The sequence below is a fragment of the Hydractinia symbiolongicarpus genome, chromosome 5 (assembly GCF_029227915.1).
Source record: "Hydractinia symbiolongicarpus strain clone_291-10 chromosome 5, HSymV2.1, whole genome shotgun sequence".
NCBI classification, from domain to species: Eukaryota; Metazoa; Cnidaria; class Hydrozoa; order Anthoathecata; family Hydractiniidae; genus Hydractinia; species Hydractinia symbiolongicarpus.
The window spans coordinates 21,578,167-21,592,145 of NC_079879.1; the positions used below are offsets into that span (position 1 = coordinate 21,578,167).

General features: G+C 35.0%; 2 protein-coding genes across 4 annotated transcripts in view; both read left to right on the plus strand.

The window, feature by feature from the left end:
* The first annotated feature begins 86 nt into the window (after positions 1-86).
* Positions 87-7,638, plus strand: LOC130645328 (iodotyrosine deiodinase-like). 3 transcript variants are annotated; one of them, XM_057451293.1, is made up of 6 exons: positions 87-1,559; positions 2,593-2,642; positions 2,747-2,886; positions 5,294-5,500; positions 6,574-6,642; positions 6,735-7,638. In XM_057451293.1, the coding sequence occupies exons 3-6, from the start codon at positions 2,760-2,762 to the stop codon at positions 7,163-7,165; spliced, it is 834 nt and encodes a 277-aa protein (XP_057307276.1). In that variant the 5' UTR covers positions 87-1,559; positions 2,593-2,642; positions 2,747-2,759; the 3' UTR covers positions 7,166-7,638. The 3 variants fall into 3 exon arrangements, with proteins under 3 accessions (XP_057307276.1, XP_057307275.1, XP_057307277.1); XM_057451292.1 differs by having other exon boundaries at positions 2,593-2,886; XM_057451294.1 differs by lacking the exon at positions 2,593-2,642.
* A 2,395-nt stretch (positions 7,639-10,033) lies between these two features.
* LOC130645333 (tyrosine--tRNA ligase, cytoplasmic-like) overlaps positions 10,034-13,979 on the plus strand; it is a 28,380-nt gene continuing 24,434 nt past the window's right edge. The window contains exon 1 of the mRNA XM_057451299.1: positions 10,034-10,271. Within this exon, the coding sequence (XP_057307282.1) occupies positions 10,131-10,271 (141 nt within the window). The 5' untranslated portion in view covers positions 10,034-10,130. The remainder of the gene's footprint in view (positions 10,272-13,979) is intronic.

Genomic DNA, 13,979 nt, shown 5'->3' on the forward strand with positions numbered 1-13,979 from the left:
TTCATCAGTGACCCATGCCTCAACACGGCCAGAAAATCTATGTGTTTTGAAAGGGGCATGTTTGTCAGCCACTGTTTTAAACTTTGTTATTCAGTTTCTCACATGCTTCATCAAGGTCATCATAATTATTAAAATACGACCAGTCTAAATTCCTGAGGTCCTTCAGAAAAGCCTCTTTACTGAAGTTCTTGTAGCTACGAACCTTGCATGTTTTAGGTTCAAATTTTGGCCTTTTGAATTTTCTGATCACATAAACTAAATTGTGATCACTGATGCCTAAATCCATGACACCAGTTTTAGAAATACAAGAACTGTTAGAAAGTATCAAGTCTATAAGAGTGCTACTATTTTCAGTAACACGAGTTGGCTCCGTAATATGTTGTTTTAGGAAAAGAGTGGAGCATAATTCCTTTATTTTGGAGGAAAGAGCATATTTTGGAGGAAAGAGCATAGTATAAGATATAGAGAGACCACTACTAATTAGCATGTGCCAGATGCTCAGGACATGAAAGCGTACTTATGTGTCTGACACGCAGGGCATAAGGTATACTTGTGCATGTGAAGAGCTTTCTGAAGGAGGCTTCTGCATTTCTACTCCTTTTCCAAATTATTATTAAAAAGTGGAATGCACGCAGAATGTGTTTATTATATATTTTATATTTATTATATATATTTATTATTATTATTATTATTTTATTATTAAAACATATTTATACAGGGTAAAAACGTTTCAACGTATATATACATTGCTATCAATATAGGCGCCCTATATGTATATAATATAAGTATGTTTGCTGTGTAGGGAGGACACACAGTCAGGGAGAGTATTAAGTGCGAAGGACTGTCGAAGCTGGGGCACTCTGAAAAACAAAACAAAAAAATAAATAAGACAGTGGGTAAAACTAAAAACATTTAAACTGAAGGTCGAGAAAATGAATAATGGTTAGACACGTGCAAAGCTGGGGCGGGAAGAGAAGTTAAGGTTCAAGACTAGGGTACATAGAAACTAAAACATGTCTTTGCAGCAGTGTTTGTCACGAACTAACACTCTTGCTTAGGTTATTATAAATATATGCCCCTGGATATTACCTCCTGCCAGATTTGGTGCGGACCTTAGGCAATATAATGAAAGAATTATTTCATTTAGTTTTTTTATAATGATGTGATCGTGTAAAATATTCTCAAAAAATTTCAGGATTAAGCCAATCCAAACATTTAAAGAGGTCTACTACACGACATAATTTCATTTCGTTTTTAACGTATCTCCAGGGGTAGGATTTACGCCCATAGACAATATAATTTGCTTGATCCTGAAGATGTTGTAGTCTTTGGTTGTCTTTGTAGACAAACAAGTTGGAGCAATAAAACATAATTGGAGAAGCAGTATAGCTTTAAAAACAGATTCAGCAACGAATGGACTCATGTATTGGCGTACTTTTGTCAGAAGGCTTAATCTAGCAAATCGGTATAAATGAGTGATTGGTCCAGGGTTATTCCAAGGTATTTGCATATGGTTGTGCAGTTGAGAGTGATTTCCTTTGTTTCAACCTTCACCGGATGTAAGTTCTTTAGTTTCCATTCTGTACCAAAGATCATGTACTCAGTTTTCCCTTTTTTTAAAATTGACGATAAGATTGTTCATGTAAAACCATTTTAATAAGTTATCAAGATATTTATTGAGCTCAGCAACAAGACTATCGAGGTTTATGTGCAATGTGTATATCACTGTATCGTCAGCATACATTAATATTTTACAGTCAGTCAAAGCAGAACTAATATCATTCATCAATATTACAAATAGTAGTGGCCCCAGGACGGAACCTTGGGGAACACCACACAAAACTGATTCCATTGTCGATTTAGTGTTGTCCAATACAACAAATTGTTTTCTATTGAAGAGGTAGCTTTCGAACCACGACAGCTCTCGACCAGATAGATAGATAGATAGATGTGCATATTTTACATGGCTAGCCTCACAAATATCGAGGGATATACCCTGTCTATTATTTCCAGGAGGGGCCATGGCGTAGATGGAGAGTCCTAGAGTATTTAATGCTCATTTTAAGCTACGCAGACCCAATTAGAGCCCGCGCTCTACTAGACAACTCCCGGCAACATCCAACGGCCCACACAGTGTGCCATCTTCCCAATTTCCCTCACATGGCTTGGGTTAACCCGGGGCTATGGTAACATTCACTCGCCCATGTTGAATCGCCGTCAAGAGGAATCGAACCCCAGTCTCCCGCACAGAGTACGAGAGCTATAACCACTAATCTACGGCGCCAGCTAATTGCATTTTAATTTTGATATGATGCCATCATGGTCTACGGTGTCAAAAGCTTTGCTCAGATCTATATAAGCAGCGCCTGTCAGAATACTATTATCAGTACCACGCCTAATATGGTCAGTAAGTATGGTCACTGCATGTTGAATTGACAAATTGATTCGCCTCTAGATAAGAATAAACTTGTTCATGGACTATAAGTTCGAATATCTTCGAAAAACATGTGAAAACGGATATAGGTCAATAGTTGCCTATTTTCTCTTTTGATTCACCTTTATGTATAAGTGTAATTTTTGCAATTTTTTCAGCTGTTGGAAATACAGATGACGCTAAACAGTTGTTTATTAGAGGAGCAATGGTTGGTGCTATTTCTTCGGTGCCATCTTTGAAAAATTGTACCGGTATATCGTCATATCCCAGCGATTAGCTAATTGAAATACACTGTTTATATTGTTTTTACAGATGAAAACCTAGCATGGAAGATATTCTTGAAATTCTGCAGAAATTTGTAAAAAATAATAGCATTATTGTTATTGCTATATTTGTTGTCATTGTTCATGGACTTACAAAAAAGTTGCTTACTTGGACCAATCCTGAAAAAGGTAAGATTTAACTTGTATCTTATCTGTATCCTTTGGCATTGATCGTGGCACATTTTGTCTTACATTATTTTAATATGCTAAGGTATTGTATGAATCTAAGCTTTGATTAATTATGCAGGCAGTTGGCTGTTAAAAATTTTATGATTTGATTTTTTTACATTCTAGTATCGGCAATGAAAAACTGTAAGTCACATTTGACCTTGTCACCTCAATTCCTTAAAATTCGATCTTGTATCAGTAGGTCACAAAGAGCAGTATTGTAAGAAGTATACATAGTTCAATAGTCGCATATACTGACATCAACAGACAAATAATAACACCAACACATAATATCAACTGTAAAGCTAAAATCTTGTAAAAATTGCTCTTTACAAGAAAGGCTGAAATAAAATTGTAGGTACAGTGGCGTATCCAGATGTTAGTTTGGGCACACCACGAGCTGGAAGCGGAAGAGTTTAAAAATCAGCTGGGGTTCTGGTGTGCGTTGTAAGCCCCCCAGTGGGTACAGGGCAGAGCCTTATTGGGGAACAGGGGGCAAAGCCCTCGGAATATCTGACAAATTTTGGCTAAAATCACATTCTTGTGAGCGAATTAAAACGAGTATTACTGACTTTAAGATACTAAACAATGTCACTTTAACATGTGTAACATCGGAAGAAAACTACAAGGTTTATTTGACTGAGACACGTAGTTAGAGTCGGTATTGATGCTACATGCTAACACTCCAAGCTCTGCCGTATTTTGTTGGATTGCGATCGAACTGGCGGCCCCATTTGGTACTTTGCCACAGGGAGCCTGACACCGGTCCGCGTAATCCAACTCAACTATAATGGAGGGCGCACCCATGCAAGCTAATAAATTTTCCAGAACACGAGAGAGCTTCAGCCACCGAGAAAAATAATTCCTCATTACAGATGAACTACAGTATTCCTTTGTCTCTAATATATAAAATAAATTGCAATAATTTTGAGTTTCAGTTTATTTATGTTTTTAGAGCAGGGAGTTATTTTTAATCTATGGAGGGTTTTCTTTAACACAAATAACATATATATAAATAGAAATGGATTGAACAAGGTAAAACAAAAGCAAAATACATATCACGAGGCCAGAGAAGTTAACATTAGCATGACAAAAAGAGTTTATTCAGACTTATAATGTGATTTCTTATACGTCGTTAAGTGATTACAGTAAAGGTTTTTCTTTTATGGATTAAATAAGAAAAACTTTTTTCAACCTTTTTTCACTAATTTGGCACTTATAGTTTGGGCGCCCAAACCAGTATACCGGTGTCTAAAACCTGCTGGATATGCCACTCAGTCACAAAAAAGGCAAAAAAAATTAGAAAATGTTGAAATTGCTGCGATTGTTACTTCAGTTTTATTAAGCAAATATTTCCACTTGAAAGTGCTGTAAATGATTAAACAATTAATTTTTTGCACTTTGCTTCAAACATTGTTTAGCTATAGGAAAAAACACCCAAAAAATTGTAGTTTTTAAAGCATTTATTTCATTTTATAAATTATCACTCATTCACTTCCAACAAATTGTTTAGCAATTGTTTACAATTTTTAAAAAAAAGGTAGTCAAAGAAGTTATCTTAAAATTGTCCAAAATAAAACACCGAAAAAGAACGTGGTAAATACGGAGAGTGTATTGTTACCCAACATTGTAGTAATATGACCCTACATTGTGACACAATACTATAGTAATATCATCCAACACTGTAGAGCTGTGACCCAACATGAGAATGCTATGACAGTTAACCGTTATGTTTTATTTGTAATGTAGTCATACCCTTTGTTTATGGATTTCAGTTTGTAAGAAGTCACAATTGGGATATAGCTGTTTAACGACTTTTGAAAATGCTTGATTAAATGTTGTTATCACACGAGCCTTGCAAAATACATTGCCCCATTTTACCCAAAGCTCAATGTGATAGCTGTTTTATCACTTATTTCGATAGGATGTTATCATGTGGGTGATAATTCCAGATTTTCAAATTGGAATGTTGTGACCCTCTATTTTGAATAACCGATCCATGCCATGTCAGTGGTTTAGTCAGACAAATACTTAAAATGATATTTTACTTAGACCTTTTTTGCAAAGGTTGTTCTGCAGAGAACTTATTGAACTCACAAAATTTAGGTATGTGCACAAAACTAAAATGTATGAGAAGTAGTAGTACTGGAATTTGGTTTGTTAATTCTATAGTCAGATTTTATGGTACTAAATCTGGGGATTGTAAAGAATGCAAAAAGAAGAAGAAAAACTTCATTGAAGTTGTCGAAGTGCTCATTGTAAATAAAATGCTAAAATACTTTTCACAGGCTGTGTGATTCCATGTAAGGATGTAGTTTATCAGCAGAATGAAATATAATGAAGTAGTCATAACAGTTTTTTTTTCCAGATAATGATGAAGATGACAACATACATCCAGACGGTCTGGATGAAAAACAAGAATTCATCCCTTACACTCCTCCGCGATTCTCAGAAAGTGAAATGATTAAGAGAAGCAAAGAATTTTACAAAGAAATGAATGAGCGAAGAAGTGTTAGATTTTTTAGTGATAAAGACGTGCCGTTGGAAGTGATTGAAAATATTATTCGGACTGCTGGTATGTGAAATATCGCTTTTTTAACTCTGAGCAGTAAGGAGTACTTTATTAAGCCCTGGGATTCTTATTTGTTAAAACTGGTTTTGAGGATAAGGGTTTATTATAAAGCAGGGCTTTAGAGAAGTAGCGTTAAATTATTTAACATATTAGAAGAAGAAAGTGTTTCCCCACATCAACCTCCATTAGGAGATTATTCGGTAGATCTTGTTGTTTTTTTGTAAAAAAAAAAAGGTTTTTGTTTAGGGCTTACTCAGAAAAGGGTTATTAAAAGACGATTGATCGAGTATTAATGACAGAGCATGAGAAACTAAAAATTGATTTTATATTGTTATAAATCTAAAGTGTGGATTTTTTTTAAAAAAAATTCAAATATATTTAACGATTTTTAGTGTTAGGAAAAATTAGGAAAATTTTGAAGTAGCCAGACTATGGCCTTGTTCATACACAGGCGGATGAAATCTCATATCGGGATGAAATCAAAAGTGTGTACACAAGCCTCTCGCGGGCATAAAATCAGCATATTTTCATTTTTGGATGAAACTTTTATATTGCTGGCGTATGATAACACGATGTGAACGTTACAAATATATTATCGTTTTCCTATCAGGAATGAAAAATCGTCTTCATGTAAACGTGGTCTACAAAGGAAGAAAAATGTTTCATCCCGGGATGAGATCACGTGTAAACATTTTTCCGAACCATGAGTTTCATCCGTGGATGAAGTTTCACTGCCTGCGTGTAAATCTAAGACAAGGATGAAATCATTTCAGAACGGGATTTCTTCCGGGAACTTGTAAACGCTGCGAAGACTGACACTAGAGGCAGGGAAGAAATCGTCGGCTCCTAGGCTTGCATTTTGTTATCACAAATAGTTCTTTTATTGAATACAGGAAATAGACTAATATATATAGCTATTTAGAAAACAGTCAGCAAAAAATTAGGGAGTTTTAAGGGAAAAACTGTACGCCCCTTTGCGCCCTGCTACATTTACATTGTGTCTTTCACAAGTTACAAAATTCTTTGGCAGTTTATTTGTCGTTTGTTACTAACCATTTTTTCGTATTTCACTCTAGGTACTGCCCCAAGTGGTGCACATACTGAACCATGGACATACGTCGTAGTAAAAAGTTTCGATATAAAACGTAAGATTTTCTAATATATTTTTTCTTAATTTCTTTTAAAGAATATTTTTACGTGTAAACATTGCACTTTTACATTTAATTTTCTTAAACAGAAAAGATAAAAGAGATCGTCGAACGAGAGGAAGAAATCAACTATAAGAAGCGCATGGGTAAACAGTGGGTTAAAGACCTCGAGTTTTTGAAAACAAACTGGTTAAAACCTTACATGACCACGGCGCCGTATATCATCGTGGTCTTCAAGCAAACATACGGAATAACATTAGACGGTGGAAGGAAAACGAATTATTATCATGAAGTCAGCGCTTCTATATCATGCGGTTTGCTTCTCGCGGCCATCCAACATGCCGGCCTTGTTACCTTGACGTCGACGCCCCTTAATGCTGGTCCAGCCCTGCGTGATTTGCTGAATCGCGGTAAAAACGAGAAAGTACTTTTGCTGCTTCCTGTTGGTTATCCGTCAGATGATTGTCGAGTGCCGCACATTCATCGGAAGAAGTTAAACGAAATTATGGTTACGGTTTAAAAATTACACTCAGAGTTGCTGCAAGGACTTGAATAAATGAGTTGGGTTTAATGCCACACTTAGTATAGTTTTTCTACCTTATTATATTTCAAATGCCTGGTAAAAATCCATTGCAAATCAGACTAGACTTGGTGAGCATCACATGCGTTTAAGAGAAGGCGTACGTTATGGCTTTATTTCTAATCGTCTGTACAGGGTTGTGGCATTACACAGAGTTGCCGCGGGTCCAAAAGAACCTTAAAAGCCTAAGTTTTGATCAACCCAATGAGATGCACTAAAATGTAGCAAATATTTGCTAAAAATCCTCACGATCCTACATTCCCTTAAAATATTTTTTGTATTCAACATGAATTCTTGAAACTTATTTAAAAAAAGATATAATAGAATAGATGCTTGTGAAATTTTTATATAAAATGCTTTATACACGTGTTTTGTTTTTTAGATAAAAGTGAAAAATAAATAGTTGAAAGATAGATTTCTATAAATATTCTTGTTTTTGCCCTAAACCTCTGCAAGTGCAAGGCTGGTAAATCAAGTTAAATCATCCAAAGTTTTGAAATTTTCTTGTCGTAGGACTATAAGAATCTACGGTGATGAAACTCGCATTAAAGTATTTTTCTCGTGTTTGAAGTTAAATTTGGTGAAGTTTCAACGGCAAGGTAACACACTTTGGCTAAAACATCTTTACCCAACCGGGACTATTGTTGCGAATTTTATTTCAAATTATAATTGGTCACATAGAAGAGCCTTGAAACGTGGTTAGTACACCACTATCGAAACAAACTAAAAAACATCTACTTGTAGAAAAAACGCACAGATATTTACTTGCATTCAAGCTGAGAAACTGGAAAAGCTATTGTTTACAAACTACATTTATGGGATCTGTTAAGAAAATGCCGAATCTTCAGAGACTTCTCGCTGGTAGTCTTGTTTAAAGAAAGTCTTAAATAAGAACCCAATGTCTCACATTGGAATTGTGTTAAAACACAATTGAAAAGAATCAGTTTCCTTGTTTAGATTTTTTTTACACAATTACACATAAATTTATTGTACTGATCAACCTTGTTCCCAGCGCATCTTTTATTTTTTCCGACATCAGAACGGCCTCGCCGTCCCCTCATAAAAAAAGAGGCAAAATGCGCTGGAGGCGAGGTTGTGTGTTGGTGTATATATCAACAATGATTCCAAGAACCTGTTATTTCTTGTATATCGGAAAACGCAGCGCTGTTGGTAGACAAAAATCCCTCAGGACAAGATTGTATGCATAGAATCCTAGCAAGAATCCGTTTTACATAATAAATTAAAATTTTACATTGCGTTACACGTGAATGGTAGTAGCAAAACACTCGTGCTCATTAAACTAAAATTAATATACTTAAGCGTGAGTGGGAAGCCGATGGAACAGTCATTATATTAACTCATACCATGCGTTCATGTGGTTTACCATGTGTTGTTATGTTTATAGTGAATGAACCGCGTGTAGTGTGTACCTATCCTGTGTGATCAGTATTTCTGATTATTTTAAATGAAACACTCACCTTGGCTAAAAATTTTTATAAGATTATAAACATCCTAAGCGTTGCACAGCTCTTTTTTTATCTATATCAAAAAAATATTTTTTTAAAAAAAATCACGAAAATCAAAAAATTGTTTTTAAAATTCCTTAATTCAATGTTTTCACTACATATTAGGACTTTAAAATGCAAAAATTGGATTGTTACAAAGCCTGAAATCTAGTGTTCTTAAAAGCATATAAGTAAAAGCGGCTGTAGTAGAAACCACAGTGATTAACGATTTTTAAGTTGTGCTTATTAGCAATTCCTCTACTTCATATACCCTTTTTCCCTGCATAGATCCAATTGGAAACCAATTCATGAAATGAATGGGCTTATTAACACATATTAAGAAAAACACGTTAAGTTAATGTCACTTTAATTTGTATATCATTATGCGATATGCTTGAAACCTGCTATCCCTTTTGGAAGAAAAATTGTAGTAAGTCCTTATGTTATATTTTAACTCAGGAAAAAATAATTGTCTGCTTTTTGAAAATAAGTGTGTTTCTTTTTTGGCGTGGTGATGAAGAAACTTCAATATGTATTTCATATTGGAGGAAATTACATGTTTTATAACCCATTAATTAAGGCTGAAATACACTATTATTTTTCAATGATTATTTTGAGAGACATTGAAAATGACAAAATTGGTGCAAATACATTAAAAAAGCTAGTGTTTTCTTCTCAAGTTGATCTACCGATTAATAAGTTAAAAATCCCAATTTTTCTATTCCAAATTTACCTTTAAAAAAAATAAAGTTTTTCAACTTCTCTAAATTCGAATGAATTTTTATGGGTTTTTAACGTTTTTTTTATTTTTGCAAGCAAATTTGCTGTTTTAAAATCTTATGAAATTTAGGCAGCACGTTTGGCAGTCGATTATTCCGCTGGCGCCACATTAAAAATAGATTTGATTTTAAACAAAAAAAATCATAACTTTTTATTTTTAAGGATCAGTGGGGGAATGACGAAATAAATGAAAATCACCTATATCAATCACTATATCAATCATTAAAAAAATGAAAGTGTGTCTCAGCCTTTACTCGCTTATAGCGAGCGTGATGATTGTGTCATGCCAATAAAGGAACAACAAGAATCTAATTAAACATAGTTAATTAGGGAAAGCCTAATTAAAGAAACAACACAAACGGGTGTTCTGACGGAATAAGTTATGTGACACGTTAGAAACAGTTTCCGGTGTAGTTTTCATGTATGATTTTAATTCTACTTGGTATAAGTATCAACAATGTCCAATAAAAATAGACTTAGGTGGAACAATGCTGGAATATCACGCAGGTGATTCCTAAACTAATTTATTGGTCATATACTCAACGTACTAATGCTGACGAAACTGTGTGTAACCACGCGAATTTCCCAAGTTCTTGTTGTTTTGTCACCGAAATCTATTTATGCTGTTTAGGTTTTACTTGAATTATCAGAAAACTTCTCAACTTGTTGTTTTAAGAACAGTGACATTAGCAAGAAATTTTAGAAGAATGGCAGAAAATGAAAATGAAGCAAAACTGAAACTTATTACAAAGAATCTTCAGGTATGGATTTTTTTTATAAAAAGTAAATAGGCGATGGTAAGAATCCCTTAATTAAAATTAAAAAAGGGCCAATTCTTTATCTAGAGTCAGAGAAAACCCTACAGTAACTGTTATAACGAGGGTGCCGATAAGCCACATACGCCACGCTGTAAATACAGGCGTTTTGAGCAAGTTCAGCATTTGGAAAAAATTCAAGTATATGTCTTAAAAAACCTGCATAGACCCAAAAAATGCCCCCCAAAAAGCACTGTCTTTTAACTGGCGTTCGCATGGTTTGTTACTAGGAATTGCATTTCGGGAATGCTCCGGGCGAGTTCAACCAGTTCGGAAAAGTGCAGGCAGTTTTGCACGGCTGTTTCGCTACGGTCAAACTGGGGACAAAATTAAAATGGCTTCCACAAATTATTTTGAAATTTTGTATTTTTATCATTTTTTAAGTTATTGAAACTTTTTTTGTATTGATTTAATTTTACTGAATTAAAAAGTATTAAAACAATCTACTTTTCTCCTTTTTAAATATATAAATATTTTATACATGTGTGTTATAAATTTCGAGTTATTTCGTCGAACAAAACTAAAAAAACATTATTTTTGGCGAAAGTATACCACTTTCAAAACTTGTGCCAGCACCGCACTACTAGCTACGGACTTGAAAATTGGTATGGGGGGGGGGGGCTGGAGCCATGGTTCTTATCGGCTGGTGCCGTGCACCGTTCGTCTTGTAAACTACTTAAATTTTAAGTTAAAGTCTTCTTTAGGCGCTAAAAAAGAGGAGAAAAAGTTGCCAAAGTGATGCACGACAATTTCATGTAGTGTGATCCCTTTTCTGTCTAATCAAATAATTATCTAAACTTCTAAGCAAATCACAGGGATGGTGTTTAATGTTTTGGTAGGTATGATTTTTCCCAGCAAAATTACGGCGACCCGATGTTTACTTTGGACTTGGTTGCTTGACCCCGGAAGTCTAGTTCGAAACTGGGATTTTTCGAAAATGTTGGAATAAGCTAGACAACGGTGTCTTAGCAATTTTGAAGGTAGCTAAAGTTTGGCAGAGCACGAGGTAAGGGACAAAACAGTAAAGTAAATTAATTTTCAGCTCCTAATTGTATAAACAAAAACTTACAAAACATTTAGGATTCCTAAATGTGGGTCATAATCATCTTTTAAAAATGTTATATGGTCCTTATTTAGTTAAGGGCCAGGAAAGTTGATTATCTGTTTTGGATGGCAGCCTTAAAAACATAATGCACAATACGTTTTTTTCTGCTTAAAAATGCTAATTCACCTATACACTTTATAAACTGAAAAATTAAAGGCCACAGTTTTAAATTGTTTTCTTTAAAACAGTTTTGTCACAAGTTTCACCAAAATATTTAGCTTCTACAATTCCTCTTTAAACTAAAACATTGTGAATAATTAATTAATTCTGCCAAATATAGCTTCAGTGTCAAACGGATTTGGAGACCCAGGTTTGGGAAAATTACATAAATTGGTCCTAGGTGGTCCCTAGTTACCCACGCGGTGAAAAACCATTGACGTCACCACCGTGTTTCCAAGTTATTTGGTCTCAAAGTTTTAAGTGCACTGTGATGCCTTTATTAATTCAATATAGGGTATTGACGTTAAAGTAATGTTATTGACGTCGCGCTGTAACGTCATAAAATTTAACATTTGAGACATAAATTTTTCGGCCACTTTAAAGATAATTTCGGCGACATCAAAGGAAAATAATATCCACTATGACCGTCACATACACTTCGTATTATTATATAAGATATATATACATTTTTAACTGGACATTTTCATACTTTTTAAAGTCTGTATTATCAAGAAATATAGTAAAGAAAATGTATAGAGAAATAAACACTAAATGATACAGCTAAAAAAAGTGTTATACTGCCGCTATAAAAAAAATATTCGCAAATCTATTAATGAGGGTGGGTAGATTCTGAACTAATACCCTGGGGTCTATCCGGGTTTTGCTTGGGCATTCCAGTGCTTTTACCCTAACAGATCGTTCTAAAGTAACAAAACCCATCTACAATTCAAAAAGCTGACGCTGTAGAAACATCATCAGATAAAGTCTATTTCAATTCCATTATATATAACATATCAACCTCAATTACTATAATTTGAAAGGTTTCATAGCAGTGAAAAATAATAGACTTGCTTGTGAGGGGGAAAGAATAATAATAAAAAAAGGAAATGGACTGATAAATTAGCTAAACAGCAAGGCATAACAAAAAATCTTAGCTAATCTAAAATTAAAAAACTTAATGTATATGTCAAATCAACAATCAACGAAATGTGACTTTTCTTCTATAATATGAAGGATGTTTTGTCAACAGTTAGCGTGTAGACAGTTTATTATGAAAAATTAACTAGGTTTAATAGTTATTTCAAATTTGTAGATGATTTCAACGTCTTCAATGCTAATTACGCTTGTGTCTTATCATTTAAAAAACATGGCAAAGTTTATTTCACTATGCATCCAGCTGTAAAACAATGCCAAAACTCTTTATTAATGGCCGTAAGAATAGTTAATCAGACAAACTGCGTAAACGGGGCTGGAACTCTAAGGAGTGAAGGTGTCGCGCACGGTAGGACAGATGTCAGATGTGAGCATCGTCAGACCGTTACCCAGCTATCACATCACAAGGTAGATAACACTAGGTTGAGGATGGCTAGTGTAAATGTTGGTACTCTGAGAGGTAGAGCAGGTGAAGTAGTTGAAATGTTAGAACGTAGATCTGTTGATATGTGTTGTGTTCAGGAAGTTAGGTGGAGAGGAGCTTCAGTGAGATTTGTGGAAGGTAGTAGGGCAAGGTATAAGCTTTTTTGGATTGGTAATAGTGATGGATATGGAGGAGTTGGCATATTCGTTGCAGAGAAGTGGGTAGAAAAAGTAATAGATGTTATGCGTGTTAATAGTCGTATTATAGTGATAAAGTTTTTGATAGGTAATAGGATTGTCACTTTTCTGTCAGTTTATGCTCCACAGTGTGGACTCAGTGAGGAAGATAAAGATAAGTTTTATGATGAGTTAATAGCAGTCACATCGAAGTTTGGAGACACTGAACTTGTCATGGTGGGCGGCGACTTTAATGGTCATGTCGGGAAGTCATCTGAAGGTTATAGAGGTGTGCATGGAGGCTATGGATTTGGGAGCAGAAATAAGGAAGGGGAGAGATTGCTTGAGTTTGGAATGGCAACGGACATGGTGGTTTGCAACACATCATTCAGTAAGAGACAGAGTAGGCTGATAACATATGAGTCAGGTGGTTGTAAGACACAGATAGATTACTTTTTGGTTAGAAAGTCAGACAAGAAAGTGGTGAAGGACGTGAAAGTTATATCGGGGGAAGAGTGTGTTTCCCAGCATAGGTTGCTGGTTTGTGATATTATCTTGAAGAGTGTCAGAGAAGCCAAGGGAAAGTACAGGCCCTGTCGAAAAGTCTGGAAGCTGAAGGAAGAGATTGTAGCAAGACAATTTAGTGCAAAAGTTCAGCAGTTAGCCTACAATAGTCAATGTGATAGTGACAATGTTGAAAGTACTTGGACTACTTTGAAGAATTGTCTTCTAGAAGCTTCTGATGATACCTGTGGGTGGACGAAAGGACCAGCTAGACATAGACAGACCTGGTGGTGGAATAATGAGGTTGACCAGTGTATAAAGGAAAAGAGGAAACTTTGTAAAGAGTGGAAGTC